The sequence below is a fragment of the Falco biarmicus genome, chromosome 4 (assembly GCF_023638135.1).
Source record: "Falco biarmicus isolate bFalBia1 chromosome 4, bFalBia1.pri, whole genome shotgun sequence".
In the NCBI taxonomy this organism is placed as follows: Eukaryota; Metazoa; Chordata; class Aves; order Falconiformes; family Falconidae; genus Falco; species Falco biarmicus.
The window spans coordinates 63,149,227-63,165,273 of record NC_079291.1 but is presented as its reverse complement, the minus strand read 5'-3'; the positions used below and the strand labels follow the sequence as shown (position 1 = coordinate 63,165,273).

At 42.4% G+C, this 16,047-nt stretch overlaps 2 protein-coding genes across 2 annotated transcripts; both read left to right on the top strand.

Annotated features, from left to right (window-relative positions):
• Nucleotides 1–41: 41 nt before the first annotated feature.
• On the top strand, nucleotides 42–1,003 carry FAM32A (family with sequence similarity 32 member A). The gene is made up of 4 exons (XM_056336874.1): nucleotides 42–147; nucleotides 374–512; nucleotides 602–655; nucleotides 817–1,003. Exons 1-4 carry the CDS (start codon nucleotides 71–73, stop codon nucleotides 883–885), a joined length of 339 nt encoding a protein of 112 aa, XP_056192849.1. The 5' UTR covers nucleotides 42–70; the 3' UTR covers nucleotides 886–1,003.
• Nucleotides 1,004–1,765: 762 nt separating this feature from the next.
• AP1M1 (adaptor related protein complex 1 subunit mu 1) lies at nucleotides 1,766–10,038 on the top strand. The gene is made up of 12 exons (XM_056336873.1): nucleotides 1,766–1,909; nucleotides 2,565–2,721; nucleotides 3,091–3,158; nucleotides 3,729–3,859; nucleotides 3,993–4,140; nucleotides 4,534–4,660; nucleotides 5,013–5,155; nucleotides 5,979–6,050; nucleotides 6,350–6,508; nucleotides 7,129–7,254; nucleotides 7,466–7,541; nucleotides 8,125–10,038. The coding sequence occupies exons 1-12, from the start codon at nucleotides 1,868–1,870 to the stop codon at nucleotides 8,145–8,147; spliced, it is 1,272 nt and encodes a 423-aa protein (XP_056192848.1). The 5' UTR covers nucleotides 1,766–1,867; the 3' UTR covers nucleotides 8,148–10,038.
• The last annotated feature ends 6,009 nt before the right edge of the window (nucleotides 10,039–16,047 follow it).

The following is a 16,047-nucleotide window of genomic DNA, read 5'->3' as shown; positions in this document are numbered from 1 at the left end:
CAGCGCGGGAGAGGCGGCGCGGCGCGGCCGCCAGGGGGCGGGGCGGGGCGGGGCGGGGCCGCGCGGCGCCATGGCGGACTATGAAGCGGTGCAGCGCGGGCCGCTGCGGCTGAAGGGCGGCGGCGGGGGCCTGGCGGGCGGCAAGCGGTGAGGGAGGGCCAGCAGGGGCACCTACACCGGGAGGGGTGGCACCCACACCGCGGCGTAACACCCCCACAGCGCGAGGGAGAACGGGACGGGACACCGGGGCCGGGGGGGACACGTCTATACCGGGGTGGGGACCGGGTCGGGGAATGGACCGGAGCCGGTGGGGGCACCCACACCGCGGGGGGGTGGCAGCTGGGGCTGGGCGCTGACCTCCCTCTGCCCTCAGGAAGAAGAAGAAGGCGAAGGATAAGGCCCAGATCCTGGAGCAGATCGTGAGCAGCAAGAAGCAGGAGGAGGAGAAGAAGCGCGGGCTGGACAAGCGGACCCCGGCACAGGTGGCCTACGAGAAGATGCAGGAGAAGCGGGTAGGGCTTTGAAAACCCCAATCGACCCCTTGGATGTGGCCCCTGAGGGGCTGCGAGTGCTGGGAGTAACCTCTCGTGTCTTCCTCCAGCAAATGGAGAGGATCCTGAAGAAAGCCTCAAAAACCCATAAGCAGAGAGTGGAGGTGAGCTAAATTATCCCACTTTGCCTGGCATGTGTTCATCACTCATGAGCTGGAGGGACTGGTTTGCCTCTGAAACACAGAAGCGGGGAAGCAGAGGGTCTTGGGGTTCAATGGTGGTGATGTCAGCACCCAATATTAAAGGTTTTCTTTCTCTCCCCTAGGACTTCAACAGGCACTTGGATACGCTGACTGAGCATTATGACATTCCTAAAGTCAGCTGGACTAAGTGAATGGGCTGCTTTTCAAGGCTCTGGATCAGCATTTGGGTTTTGGTTGTATTAAGCAAGGCTGCCATGTAAATCTGTGTATTCTCCATATTGACTATTTAATATATCTTCTGAACATTGATGACTTTGTACTGTCTTATTTCACTGTTTTGGTTTTTGTTTTTTAAAACCAAATATTCAACAAAGTCTTTCCTTGGCTGATGCACTCTGATTTCTGTAGGGGCAGAGGGCTATTTTTTTTTAGTGCTTAAAGTGAGATTAAGGCCAAAATCAACTGCTGCGAGCCAGCTGGAAAACATTCCTTTTGTTTATTTTATACAAACAGTTGTTCTTTTTGGAAGCAAAGAGGCTGACAGGCTCACATAGAAATTACACAAGAAGCTTATGCTATCTAGAGTTCTTGGCGAGGTGGGGGGGGTCTGCTGTAACTTGTAATTTTGGTGTAAGTTCTCATTAAATTGCTGCTTTCTTCCTCTTTTTGGTGCCAGCTTCTCTAAAATCAGGGGCTGTGCATGGAGTTTGCCAAGCGCCTTCCCTGCCTTCACTGTTCTTACTCTCTTTGAGAGATGATGCCCATCTTGACATTTAAAATCCTAATGCACCTCTTAAACCCCAATATTGATCTTAAACCCGAACACTCGCCCTCCGCTGCCACAGGCTGGGCCCTGGGTGCTCAGTGGCTGGCCCAGGCCCCCTCTGCAGCCCTGCTAAACCCCCGTGGGCCGCAGCCCCCGGCCCGCTGCTGTTCCCAGTGCTACGGAACATTTGCCCAGCGGAGAATGAGCTCCGGGACTATTTAACCGCCACTTCTCCCGTGAGTCAATGTATTCTTCCGCTGCCGCGGCGCAGGACTGCGCCTCTTCCTGCCCGTGGCGGCCGGGTCTCGTTTCGTCACTTCCTGCCGGAAGTGCTGTGCCGGAAGCGGAAGTCGGTGTGTCTGCGGCCGGGCGATACGGCGGTCCGGGCGGGAGGCGGCGGCGGGGCGATGTCGGCCAGCGCCGTCTACGTGCTGGACCTGAAGGGGAAGGTGAGGCCCGGGCCGCGGCGGGGCGCTCTGTGGGGCCGCAGCGGAGCGGCCTCCCTCGGCCCGGGCTGCTGCGGGAGTCGGGCACGCTGCAGTCTGGGCGGGGGGGCCCGCGGTGGCGGGGGGGCTCCCCGGCCTCGCTGAGGCCTGCGGGAGCCGTTTGCCCCTTCCTGGTGCCTCCTTGCCGCCAGCCCCGGTTTTACGTGGCGCTGCGGACCCGAGCTGTGGCAGGGCAGCCGTGGCCTGTGTCTCCTCAGTTAGATGCTGAGTGAGGCGGCTGCTGCGAGCACCTGTGCCCTCGGGCATCCCTCCTGGGGTAATTAATCTCTGCTGTAACTGGAGGTAATTTGTCTCAGAGGAGTTGCTGTGTTTTCCCATCTTAAGATTCCCATTAGGGCGCATGCAGCCATAGGTGAAGCATAACTGGAAAATATTACCACATGACTTTGCAATGGCAAATTAGTATCTGCATTCTAATCAGCGAGGTATTCTGGCATTGCGATTTGCGCTCACAGGATGCAGGGAAGCTAGAGCGAAGCTTGGCAACTTTAAAGTTGCTTAAAGAGGCCTTCCAAACATCTTGTGTATTGGTCTTGCATGGTAGCAACATCTCACGAAAGAGAAAAAAAACAGAAGGATTTTGTTGCTTTCCTTCTAGGTTCTCATCTGTCGGAATTACCGTGGAGATGTGGACATGTCGGAGGTGGAGCATTTCATGCCAATCCTTATGGAAAAGGAAGAAGAGGGGACACTTTCTCCTATTCTAGCACACGGAGGAGTTCGTTTTATGTGGATTAAACATAACAACCTGTATCGTATCCTTGATACTGCAGTTAGCTCACATATGCTGATACGCTAGGCGCTGCTGTGTTATATTCATTGTCTCTAAATGCAAAGCTAGAGAACGGGTGAAGTGACATAAGGAGGGTTTGTTAAAGGAAGTAATTTTCTGCTTTACATAATGTGCACCAGCAGCATAGGGTGCAGAAAAGTGTTTGTATTCATCTTACTCTGATAGATTATTTTCTGAATGTTTGTATTTGTATCTCATTAGACCAGAGGTACTGTTAACTCTTGGGTTTTTTTGGCCAACTCTACTTGCCTAAAGGCATTAAAAAATGCACTTACTAAACGTTTGTTTGAATGGTGATTTTGAATGTGTGTTCCTCAACATCCTTGATCAGTTGTTGCAACTTCTAAGAAAAATGCTTGTGTATCACTGGTGTTTTCATTTTTATATAAAGTAGTTCAGGTGAGTATGAAATTTCAAAAGTAACCTCTGCCTTCTTTTCAGTTCAGTCTAAGTCTGATCTAAATAGAAGCACATAGAGTTTTCACAGCCTTAAAGAACTGTATGGTTAATAGCATTTTTACTTTATATTTGATTATTTTGTGGAACTATCTTCCTAACCACTAATAACAGAATTGATATTTTGTAGCTGAGTAGGCAAAGGATGTGACACAGTGCTGTAAGTAGTTGTACAAGACCTGAGAACACAGAGAATTGTGAACTTGATGCATGAGTAGCGACATATCATATAGATTCTGTGTTTGGTTCATCTGTACCTGGCATGAAAAATATTTTCTCCAGAATAAATATTTTTCATAATAGTTAAAAGAGTTGCTTCTAGGATCCTCTAGCTCTCTTTTAATTGAGGTGGGTTTCCTGAGGCTAATCTTCTGAACAGAATGCCGTTTGTGAATTACGGGGTTTGGTTTGGGGCTTTTGAAAAATCATCCTAAATAGAAGAATACATTCAGAATGTGCTGTGCTTTGTCCATTAATATCCTCTTTCCCTTCCCTTCTGTCATTTTGTTTCAGGTTTTTTCTGAATATTTCAAGGAGTTGGAAGAAGAGAGCATTAGGGATAATTTTGTTATTATTTATGAGTTGTTAGATGAGCTTATGGATTTTGGTTATCCACAAACCACTGACAGTAAAATTTTACAAGAGTAAGTATCATTCTGTGACAAACTCCTCGGAAAGCTGTGAGCCTTCTTCCTATGCAAACAAATGTTTTGGCTTGGTCTAATTATAAAAAAAAAATAATTTGCATTTTTTCCTGCCAATTCTGTGACTGTAAAGGTACATCACTCAGGAAGGTCACAAACTTGAAACTGGAGCTCCACGTCCACCTGCCACTGTTACGAATGCTGTTTCGTGGAGATCAGAAGGGATAAAATACAGGAAAAATGAAGTGTTCCTGGATGTTATAGAGTCTGTTAACCTTTTGGTGGGTACCTTTAACTTGTAATGAGAATTGTAATAGGAAGTGTGGAAAAGGGCTTACTGTCTGAAAACCTGCAAGGGTACGACAAAAAGTCGGCCTGACTGTGGCTAGTGTACTGTGATGCTCAAAGCAGTGTTGGTCATTAAGACAGAGTATCTGTGAGGACGTCCAGCATCAAGTCACGCTTTCCTTGGGTGTATTGCTCACTTCTGATCTGTCCTTTCCTCCTCTGTCTGTGCCTGTCACCTCTGTGATCTGATTCTACTCTACTGGATTAATTTCTCAGGAGGAAGACTTCCACGAAAACTTGGGACATGAGAATGGGGTGGGAGTGTTGTTTGATGTTGCAACATGTCACATAAGAGCAGTCTTACCTTCCTTTTTGTTTTTGTTCAGGTCAGTGCCAATGGAAACGTATTACGGAGTGAGATAGTTGGATCCATTAAAATGCGAGTCTTTCTCTCGGGAATGCCAGAGCTGCGCCTTGGTTTAAATGACAAAGTTCTCTTTGATAATACAGGACGTGAGTATGTTCATGATATCTTGATAATCATGAAGGATATTATCCAAAGTCTTAGGTTTTGGGATGCGTGAGGTTCAGCTGAAAGGATTTGTCCTAAGATGATAGAAATAGTCCCTTTAGGTCTCACATGACAGTACCAAGCAAAGATGGAATACCATGGTAACCATCTAGGCTTCCTCATCTCTTTTTTTTACCTTGGGGCTTCTGTAGTCCTGAAAGCCTGTAGCGAGGTACAGAAAGTATTGGCTAGAATGGAGGAATGTCAGCAGGCATCTGCTTTGCTGTGTAACTGCCTGGGATGAGACTTCAGACATAATTTGTGTAGCACCTTGAAATGTGTATTTTCTGCTAGGTGGCAAAAGTAAATCAGTAGAACTGGAGGATGTAAAGTTTCACCAGTGTGTTCGTCTCTCTCGCTTTGAAAACGACAGGACAATTTCTTTCATTCCGCCTGATGGAGAGTTTGAACTCATGTCATACCGTCTTAATACCCACGTAAGTCTGGATGTTTGGATTTTTTTATATGATCATGTTTTAGATTGTAGACAGAATTGCTAATGGATTTCCTGTAATGTTAGGGTGTTTTTTTTTCCTTAAAAGTATGGGCAGCATAGTAGTTTTCTAGTGAACTGTTAATAGCAAAGCTTTGTGCTCATTCTTTTTGGAGGAAGTAAGAATTAATTTAGAAGTAACTGGGCAATGGGTCTCAACTAGTATTCAAACTGCTCCTGAAATACTGTCCCTGTGATCACTGTTGTGGTGGTTTTTTTAAGCTATGTGATGAAATGTCAGTGTAGCAATTCATTGTGCTTGACAACAACAGTATTTATGTCACTTAATTTTATTAGAGTCTGTTAGCCACAGTGATAAGGATAGCTTTCCTTTCAAAGAAGGAAAACTTCAATATGCGGATGGTCTGTAATGTGCAGCTATGACAAGAGACAACAAATGAGAAGTTCAGTATTAATTTTTTATCTTCAGGGCAGCAGTTTGTATTAGTTATTTTTAGAGCTTGTCATAGTTCAGTTCCTAGTATGTTATCAAATGGAATACAAGTGTTTGTTATTAAGGATTAATTAGAGACAAATTTTTAAGCCTGTAATTCTTGTAACGCTTGGTGGTTGGTATTCCAGTACCTGCTCTTTTTTTTTTTTTTTAATATTTTTTAAATAAAACACAACTTGTTTGTCATCTGGAACACCACAGGCTTTCTGTTTTCTGTGGGGTTCACATGTTGAGTGTAGCTTTATGGAGAAGCAACACTTTAATAAGCGTGTCAAAGTAAAACCTACAGCTGCTAAGTGTTTTTCCCCATTAGGTAAAACCACTGATCTGGATTGAGTCTGTGATTGAAAAACATTCCCACAGCCGCATCGAGTACATGATCAAGGTCAGAATTTTTTAAATAATTATGGCTATTTTTTTTAATTAAAAAATCTGTTTGATTTGTTTCCAAAGCTTGACCGGCAGCACATGCATTTTTATACGTTTTAGTTAGTATTTCTGTGGGACTTGGTTCTTATTGCAAAGTTCATTTCTAAGTTATGATCTCAGCATTGGAGTTCTGTTTCTCAGTTTGTAGGTTGGGGTGGAGTGGTATTGTGTGTGTCTCGGCTCCCTGAACTCGCTAGCATGATGAAAGTACTTAGAGGCCTGCTTTTCTGATATTTTTTTTTCCTTCTTCTTTAGGCAAAAAGTCAATTTAAGCGTAGGTCAACTGCCAACAATGTGGAGATTCACATCCCGGTTCCAAATGATGCGGACTCACCAAAGTTTAAAACCACTGTTGGAAGTGTCAAATGGGTTCCAGAGAACAGTGAAATTGTCTGGTCCATTAAATCTTTTCCAGTAAGTGTTGTTTTTAATCTTATCACCTAGTAGTGTAATAATTAGTTAACTTCATTATTTTATGAATGTTCAGACTCTGCGTAAAGCAAATTCTAATAGTATCAGATAAGTAGGGCTGGACTCTTCCCTTTTGCCCTTGGATGAAGTATTGGAACTTGCTAATAGATGTTGAAGATACTGTTGTTTATGTTTAACTGGGATATTTTTTCAGAACTAGGTTAGAGAGCAGATTTTTGAGCGATGTCTGTGGATGGTGTAATCCCTTGGCCTAGATTTAGCAGCAGCTGTTTTAGTTTGTCAGACTTCGCTTCTTGGGTGGTTCCATTTCAAATGCTAATGGTGTGGTAGTACAGCTGTCTGTCACCATTCTGTCAGAATGGTCAGTGGCACCCTTGGCTTTTGAGTATGAGGCTGGAAGAAAATGAACTATGCCTCAGGCTGGTTCTAATTTGATCTGCATCTTTAAAAAAATTTTTTTTAAATAAAAACAAGTGCTCATTTTTAAGCCCTGGAGCACAGCTGAAATGAATAGTGGAGTTCAGCAGTTAGACATGAGGAAAACCACTTGTATTGTTGCAAGTTTTCAAGAAGAAAAAAAAGTATCTGTCCCTTTTGGGTAGGGTGGAAAAGAATACCTGATGAGAGCCCACTTTGGACTTCCAAGTGTTGAAGCTGAAGATAAGGAAGGAAAACCTCCCATCAGTGTGAAGTTTGAGATTCCATATTTCACCACTTCAGGAATCCAGGTTAGTAGCTGAAAATAGAAGTACTGATAAGTTAATGATGTGCTGGATTCTTAACACACAAGTTTTTCTTGTCTTCTTGATAATTCCTGTTCAGTGTTACACATAAAAGAAATTTTTGACCAAAACATTTTTTTTCCCCCTAAATGGTCTTTGGCTGACATGGGAGACTTTTTTTTTTTTTTTTTTTTCCTTAACATATCTTTCTTTCCAGGTTCGCTACTTAAAGATAATTGAGAAGAGTGGCTATCAGGCTCTCCCGTGGGTTCGTTATATTACCCAGAATGGAGGTAAATGGAAGGCAGTAGACTGTAGACATCTCCAACTTGCATATTCTGTTTCTCCAGCATACACCTGCAAATTGAAACTCACAAAGCCAGTTTGCTCATATTCTTGAGTGTTAAACTATACGGTTTAGGTACATGTTAGATTAAGGTGTGCTGGTTTGCCCAGTCACCTTTTTTGGTAGCTTAATGAAAGATCCAATGGGACAGCTCAGTAACACTGTCCAAGTATTTTGTAATTCAGCTGGGATTCAGTGAGATTCCTGGAATTGTAAATTTAAGGAGAAATTACTTGTATCATTCTGCCAGCTTTAAGATGTATAAGATGCTGTCTGCCAAAAGGTATTATTAGATTGTTAGCAAGTAAAAGTGGTGGGGTGGTTTGAATTTTTTATCTAACTTTTTCTGGCATGGAAGCACAACTGCCTCCAGATACCTTAATAGAGCTCATTATCATGGCCATTCTAAGCAAAAATCTGGTTTTATTTACATCACTTCATCCTGATTTGCTGATCTGCTTTACTCCTTTCAGTAAGACAATTTACTAAAACTCGTTTTTGTTTTGTTTTGTTTTTTTCCCCCTTTACAGACTATCAGCTTCGAACACAGTAAAACACCCCGCAAGCACCACAGACAACAAAACTTCAGGCCTAGAATTTGTTTGCAGAAGCTTCTGTGGTACTGAGAGCTGTGAATGTTGTTGCCAAGGGTCTTGTTTCTGCAGTCTTGGATTGGCAGGAGAAAGATTGGAAATTTACTGTTTTCAATAATGTGTTTGAGCATTTGAAACATTAGTATTGATTGTGTGAATATTTATTTCATTCTTAGAACATGCTGATCTTGCTGCTAAATGCTAATTACGTTAGGAATAGCAGTTACCTTGAGGGGCCAGGAATACAGAATGAACCTTGAGAATGTCTTGTCGATGCCTTCTCCATTACATTCACAATGTTTCTAATACTTGTATTTTAGGATCTCTAAAGACATTGGCCGCATTAGACTACAAATTAGGGAGACGATTGTGCAATTAAATGACTGCTGAACACTTAGTTGTATTTAGCCCAAGGTATTTATTTTTTTCTGGGCATATGAGTGCCTTAACTCATTCAAAGCTCTGTTAACTTATAAAAATTTACGGAATATGAATTGAAACTCTGAAGTTGAAAAATACAGTTTAGTCTTTTTGCATGGTTTCAGACCAATTAATCTGACAGAACAAGTGAAGGGTTTGGAAACAAAAATACAGGTTGGTTAAAGACTAAGTTAACTGAGAACAAGAGATCACAGGAGAAAATGTCTGTGGAACCATCTCTGTGGAAGCATGATGATTGCTAGTTCATGTTAGTCGACATGCAGACTGAAGAGTTTCAACTCTGATACCCCTAGGGCATGAAATCCCTATGCCAATTAACTATTACTTTTTCTTAAAAAAAATACCTATTTGTAAAAGAAGTTCAAAACTCTAATATGTAGGCATAAGATCTTAGATTAATTATTAAAAAAACCCAACCAACAACCAAGTTTGGAGGTGATGAAATTTGTAGGAAGATTGGGAGGTTTTTATTATTTTTTTTTCAGATAATAGTAATATACTCCAACCTCTTCCTGAAAACTGCTTGTTGTTTCTGAAGAGGCTGATAAAAATACAGTTGCCATCTTTCTTCCAGCTTGCCTTTCTGTTAATTTATGGCAAATACTTCCCTTTTCTGCTATAGTTTGCTAGAACTAACTTTATTTGCCTGAAGGGGGATGATTTCTTCTCAGTCTTTTCCATCTGTAAACAACTGTTATTGTAACTTCCTGGCAGAATGGATAACAGTTCAGAATGTTACACTTAAAGGTTGTGGTTTTTTTACATGCAGTTTCATTTTTTTTCTGAGAAGCTAAGGTTGGCATGGGTGTACATAGTTATTTTGATTTTTCAGAACAATGTTGATTGTTATCAGTATTTTCTTTAAACAATTTTTAGAATGTTTTGGTTTGAATTTAGTACTCTTGACAGATGCTACATTTAAACCATCAAAATCTAAACAGGGGACCGCAAATGTGGTGTAATATACTGTGCGCAAAGTTCTCCACACCACTTTGTTGACAGTCCTTGACTCTCCTACAAGATTCAGAAGGTATTTCAGTCATCCCCACTGAATACTCTTAGACTATATATGTAGATATACCTGTGTATACAGTATATGCTAGCAGCAAAAAATCGACTAAATTCAAACCTGAGATGCAGCTGCTGTACTATTACAGGAAGATCTGCCTCGGGGAAGCCCGGTATCTGGAGTTATCCAGGCAATAACCAGACAGCTGGTTGGGCAGCAAGAGGTGTGGACATGTATATTCTGGAGTAAGATTTCTGTATTTGTCACCCAACAAGCTTGATGTCAAAACAAATTAGATCATCTTGTCCAAGATTGCAGTTCCATTACTCGTTTTCATTTGAACAATTAAGCTTATGACTGGACTAAACATTTTTATATTAAAACTGTAACTGATTGACAGATCACTTTCTGATGGCTCTGTTCTTCAAAATGTTCACTATAATTATTTGCCTGTAAAATGTGACTTTTACTTGCTTCATTCGTTTTCCTGTTGAAGGTTATATCTTGCAGACCAGAACAGTGTTTTCTCATATTTTGTCGCAGTTTGCGTCTGTTTTGATGATGGGGCATCAGCCGTGCTTGTCCAGGAAGTAATAAAGGGCAAAAAGTCCTCTCTGAATCAGTTGCACTTCACTTACTCTTTTTTTCAGTTTGATCTGCAGCAAGTTGTAGCCTCTGATCTTGGTGTACCCTCAGCTGTCCTAATATGAGGCCTGGATATATGGAACTGAACTTCAGAAAAGCTGAAAGAATTCATAGTCCTGATCTGTCTATTGAATGCTGCCAAAACCTTTGCTTTTCTGTTGTTCTCTGCAAAATTCACCCATGCATCATAAAATTAGCACTTGTTAGCACCCTCTCTTTCAGAAAGCAAAACCCCCTCACCTCTTCATCTATTCATTGTCAAAATGTAGGGTCCCTGGGTATTTAGATGGGCGTAAAGTCAGAAACAAAGAGATGTGATACTATTCCAGCACTAGCTCTTGCTCAAGGAGTAAAACTTTTTTTTTTTTTGCCAAGTTTTCTTCTTAGAGCAACTGCTAAATCTTTCTTGTCTTGGTGCCTTCTGTTCTCTGCCTGTTGTGGAAAAATGTAGATTTGATGGTCGGCCTCTATGTTACAGGTAAGTGCGTCATACAAAATACTTTTAAAAGACAATTTGCAGAGTTCAGATAAGCAGTGAAGTGTCTCTTGTGTGTGTCCAGCTTGATGTGGTTTCATAGCTTTATTACCCAGAATTTGGAATGTTTAAAGACTAAACTGAAAGGCTCTGAAAGCACATCTGTTCCCAATATTAAGCCAGCAATGTCTGAATGTTTCCACAGTCTTGTTGTTGTTGCAATAAGCAGGGAAACAGGTGATTTTTTTCTCTTTTTCCTCATCAAGCTTGAAGTGTGTTTCTCCTTCTTTATCCTTCGGACTGCTGACTCAGAATATTTCAACAGCAGGAAGCATTCCCCCTTTCGCTTCCCTAGCACACAAAACTGTAACCTCATCTACCCATTATTTAATTGCTAACTGATTAGATAGCTGTTTCTCAAGGTGCGTCGGTGGCGCTGCCCCGCTGGGGTGAAGAGGTAGTTTCGCTTCCTGTAGCGGTGTGTACGCCTATCTGACGGCTTGGCTTTCTGAGAATGAAAGGTTGCGGCTGCAACTTTTGTTCCTCCTTTCCCTGGCTCGTTACGCCGGTAGGTGGCGCTCTGAGCACACCGCAGGCTGCCGTTAATTGCCAGAGAGACCCACAAACGCTGTGTATAAAATGTGTCCTTTGATTGGGAAGGTACAGCTATTTTAGTACCTCTGAGTTTATTAAAAAAAAAAAAAAAACCCAAACCCAAAAAAACCCACCCAAAACTGTAATTACATTATTTTTTTAGCATGATTTTTGGTGTTTGGTAACTTCTGGATTTAGTTTGACAGTTCTTTCTTAACGTTCCTATTTCCGTTACTGACAGGGCCAGTGATGGTAAAACTGCGACACAGAGTAAAGGGCATCGGCACAAAGGGAAGGGGAAGCGGCTCTGCCATGCCACAGAAGCAGCCACTCGGAGCTGTCTGTTGGTGATGGACATCGCTGGTCACAAATTGTGACTCAGCTGGTGGTCTGAAAGCTTCTCTTTGACCCAACATACAAGAAAGAGTGTCTTCCCACTCACCCCTGCTTGATTACCTCTAGAGAAAACTGGGTTTGTCCCAATAAAAGAAGCCAGAACCTACCTCCCAATCAAGGAAAATGGGTGTATTAGAAAAGTTTCATTCTACCTCTGTCTTCCAGCTGGAGTGATTCTTCTGTTGGTTCTCTTTTATGTGTTTCTGCTCTTCCTTCTTGCCATCCTTTTGTGCCTGTATCCTATTTGGACTGCTTATATTTGCGTCCCGACTCTTAATCTGGGCTGGTTTTGCCTATAAAGCATTCTTACACGTAAAAAGAGACAATAAGACTTCATCCGTAGTGGGTTTGTCTCAGGTTGAGAGATGCACCTGTTTATTTCTGACTTTACATTCTGTGACAAGAAATAGGCTAAACTTTGGCACCTTTATCTTTATCTTGTGCCAAATGCAATGTGTTGCAATTCTTCAGCGTGTGGTTGTTTGTTTTTTTTTTCCCTCTGTGGTTGACACCCACTCTGTTTGTAATTTCAGCAGCCCTGGCACCACGAGGGTTGATAGCCTTGCAGAAAATAGTGTGAGAGAGCAAAGTTAGGGGACAACTGAATAATCTTAATTGCTATGGTACTTAATTATACAACAATGTAATTTATACTACAGAAGTACTGAGATCATGAACGAACGTAAACCTTTCTCCACTGAATTTTGTGCAATCCAGAGTGTTCTGCCAGTCATGCCCTCTTTACGCACAGATAAAACTTGTTTCTCTTGTAGTTACTGCACATTGTCTTGACTCAGCGTTTATGAAAGCATTGTTAGTCACATCTCTTGCAGCAGTCAGATGCAGGAGGTTCCCTTTTGTAGTTCCTTCACTTTGTCATTAGCGCATTAGTTAAAGACTTTGGGTTCTTCTGTATTTCCTCCCTTTCTGGGGCTGGTGAACTGGGCTGTAACTTCGATCTCTCTGGCTTTGGCAGCACGGGGTCTGTGTGTGGGTCGCAGCCAGCTCTGGGCGCAGGCTCTTTATGACGTGCCCATTGCTCTGGGCAGCAGCACCTCCAGCTCTTTCTTGCACACCTGTTCCTAAACAGAGAAACATACTGTGTTTTTAAAGATAGGAGTTGTAGCTAAACTCAGTTCTGGGTTTGTCCTGAAAATGAAGGATTCTTTTGTTGGGATGTGTTTGGAGAGAAGTTCCCAGGAACTTGGTGCAAACAGCAATCTGAAATTGAGATTTGTCAGTAGCCCTGCAGAATCAATGGCATCACGCAGGAAGGTTAAAGCCCCATTTCCCACCTCAGCTGTTCCGTCACAGTGGTTGTTGGCAGAGCAGTTGAACCAGACGATTTGGATAGTTTTGAGTCTAATATCAGAAACTATGCCCAGCTTAACCTTATGACCTCCCTTTCCTTCCTCTTCCCCCATCAAGCCACTAGCATCTCTTTGTGTTCATTCTGCTCTTGTTGATTCCCCTGGCAGCTGCAGCATTGCACTGATGCAGCTCCATTTTGCTGTAGGTGGAATTACTTTAGGTTATTCTTAAAAAAAATTATGTACTAGAACCTGGAGCCTCCAAGTTCATTTGCAGGCTGATGGTCAAATAAATAAGCAGAAACAGGCCTGAAGCAAGTGATCAGCAATGTGAAGAACAAGATGCTCCCAAAGTCAGTGTGCTGGGCTACAGCCCATTCTGGAGAGGTTTGTGGGCTTAGTTCAAATCTTGGCTGTGGATTTGTACCTTGGATCAAAGTTTTGTTGCAGGCCCTTCTCCAATATAAAGCAAAGAAACGTAAAACAACAAATATCTAGTGAAATCCAAACACAATTTGCTCTATGTTATGCTACAAAAATGAATGAACTCTGCTTCCCACCCTCTCCCACTGTGACTTGCTGTGAATAAGCACTGCTCAAAGGAAACTATCGCAAGAAGTTCTGCCTCTTTCCAGCAGGAATAACAATTGAGCAAGGAAAAACACAGGCTAGTTTTATCTCTGCTCTTCCAGCTGGGCAGGTATAGGTGAAGAGTGGATGGGGTGTTTTAAGCAGCATTGAAAGGATTCGCCCTTAGCACAGAACTAAAACCCAAATATTCAATTATAAGGCTTTAAAAAGTTTTTTGTTAAGAAAAACTCCTTTTCTCCTTAATAAGGAGCATCCTATACCTCATTTGAGGCTTTCTTAAACCATCTGAAGCAGCATGGCTTGGTGCACCATGGATTTTAAAAGGATAAAAGAGTATCTAGGGAAATCGGGCAGACCAGGCTAGAGCCATAAACGTGTTATTTGTAAATCTTCAAGCCAGTGGGCTACAAGTCACTGATGTCCCTGTCGGGTGGCGAGGAAAGCTCCATGGAGTGATTCCTTACTGGCAGACTGGATTGCATTGTGGGGAAACTAGGTATTGAGCTGATGCTCCAAATCAGAGAAGGAGAAAGCTCATTCTTGGTTTTTCCACTTTAAGCCTTAAAGAGCTGGTAGAAGCTGCTGATTTCTGCCTGTGTTCCAGTGAGTGTAAGCATGCTCCTGCACCAGCAGGGAATGAGGGATTTGAGAATCCCGTGAAGTCCAGAGGTAATGGGTTCCTTGTGACATGAAGATGTAGGAGGTTTTGCCATACGGGCTTTGTGAGTGGGCTGGCAAATACCTGTTGGGTGTCGGGTAGGAGATCTCACCTGTGCATTAGACACAGACAGTTAAGAGGTACTGTAATACTCAAATCCAGCTGTGGGTTTGTATTTTCAAGGAGTTTTTCCTTAAAGCTCCTGGAGTGCTGTGTTCCAGGCTGTGTACCGGTGCCTGCTGGGTTTGGCCAAGGAGATAGGACAAAGCCACACAGACAGGAAATGTTTGAAGAGACTTCAGTATAAAAGTTGGAGAAAAGGCTTGGGGGAAAGGATACGGATGAGGGCTGCATAGAAATGCCAATGTTATAAACAAATGAAATCTGCTTTTTCATCTTCTCGTGTAAAAAAAGTCTGTAAGGTTGAAAAGGAGTATGTTTAAAATTGACAAAAGAAAATTTTACAGTATCAGATTCCACCTTTTTGCTGTATTTGTTTTGAAAAGAACTTATTAATCCAGTGCTGCCCCACACCAGAGGTAGGAACCCTTTGCTACGAGTGCTGAGCTCTCATCTGTGTTCCAGCCACCTCTAATGACACCCTGACCAACAGCGAGCACATGGCTGTGGAACGCGTGTTTATTTTCCTTCTTGCTTATTTATTCAATCAACAGCACAAGACAGAGCGCTTCTACGTGTGCTGAACCCTACAATTGTTAAAGTTTCCAAGAGGTCACGAGGGTCCCAGATAACGTTAGCAGCTAAGTGTGATGTTGTCCTTTTTGTCTTATCAACAGGAAACATCTTGCCCAGCGCAGGAACTAGAGCTTTGTAATTGGCCTGGTGCAAGAACATGACAGTATTTTCTCATCCTATCAGGACTCGGATATTTTGGGAGCTGGTATATAAAGCTCGCAGCACACAGTGTCTTTTGGACATTAGGAGCAGGTTCATGTCAGAAATCAGTGTGCTTTGCTATTTTAGTAGTTGCTATAGTTGCAGCATGAATGATTTTGCTTGCCCTGCATGGGTCAGGGTGGTATTTTGTTACAGCTCGTATGTATATTTTTATTATTTGAGTGCAGATGGACATATTTTTAAGTAATTAATGTGGCGATACAAGTCTTGTAAAGAAGCCTTTAGCAAATAACGAAGCCATAAATTGTATCAATGTGGGCCTTGTTTAGCTTTCATTAAATACTCGCAGACTTCTATGGTGCAGGATTGAGTTTTATCCAAGCAAATTTCAGATTCACTAGATGATAAAATGTTATATTTGGGCTCTGAAATAAGAAGCATTCTGTGCGCTGAATGATCTATGTGTTAAAAGGAACAGCCCTTCTGCCTCATGCAGTTAATGGCAAAAAAATTCCAGCAACATCTCGAACTAGTATTAGATCAGAGCAAACAGTGTTTAAATGGAGCTGTAAAGAGCTGAGCTGGAAGGGGGCCAATATTGCAATTAATATTCTGTGCAGAATTACACCACTTGCTGATTATAGCAAACCTCATTCGGACCATTTGATAAAGCTGGAGTGTTTTTTTCCATAGCTGCCGTCACTGTTTAGAATCAAAGTAACTGTAACTACCAAGAGGGAAAAAAAGACAACGATAAACCCCCAGCGCGATGATAGCCCAAAGTTTCTCCTTAAAAGTGCATAATGAGGAACTCTAATAATGGGGGTGTTAATTTTAATCTTTCAGAATAAACAGCAATACGCAACCTTTACTGCGGTAATCC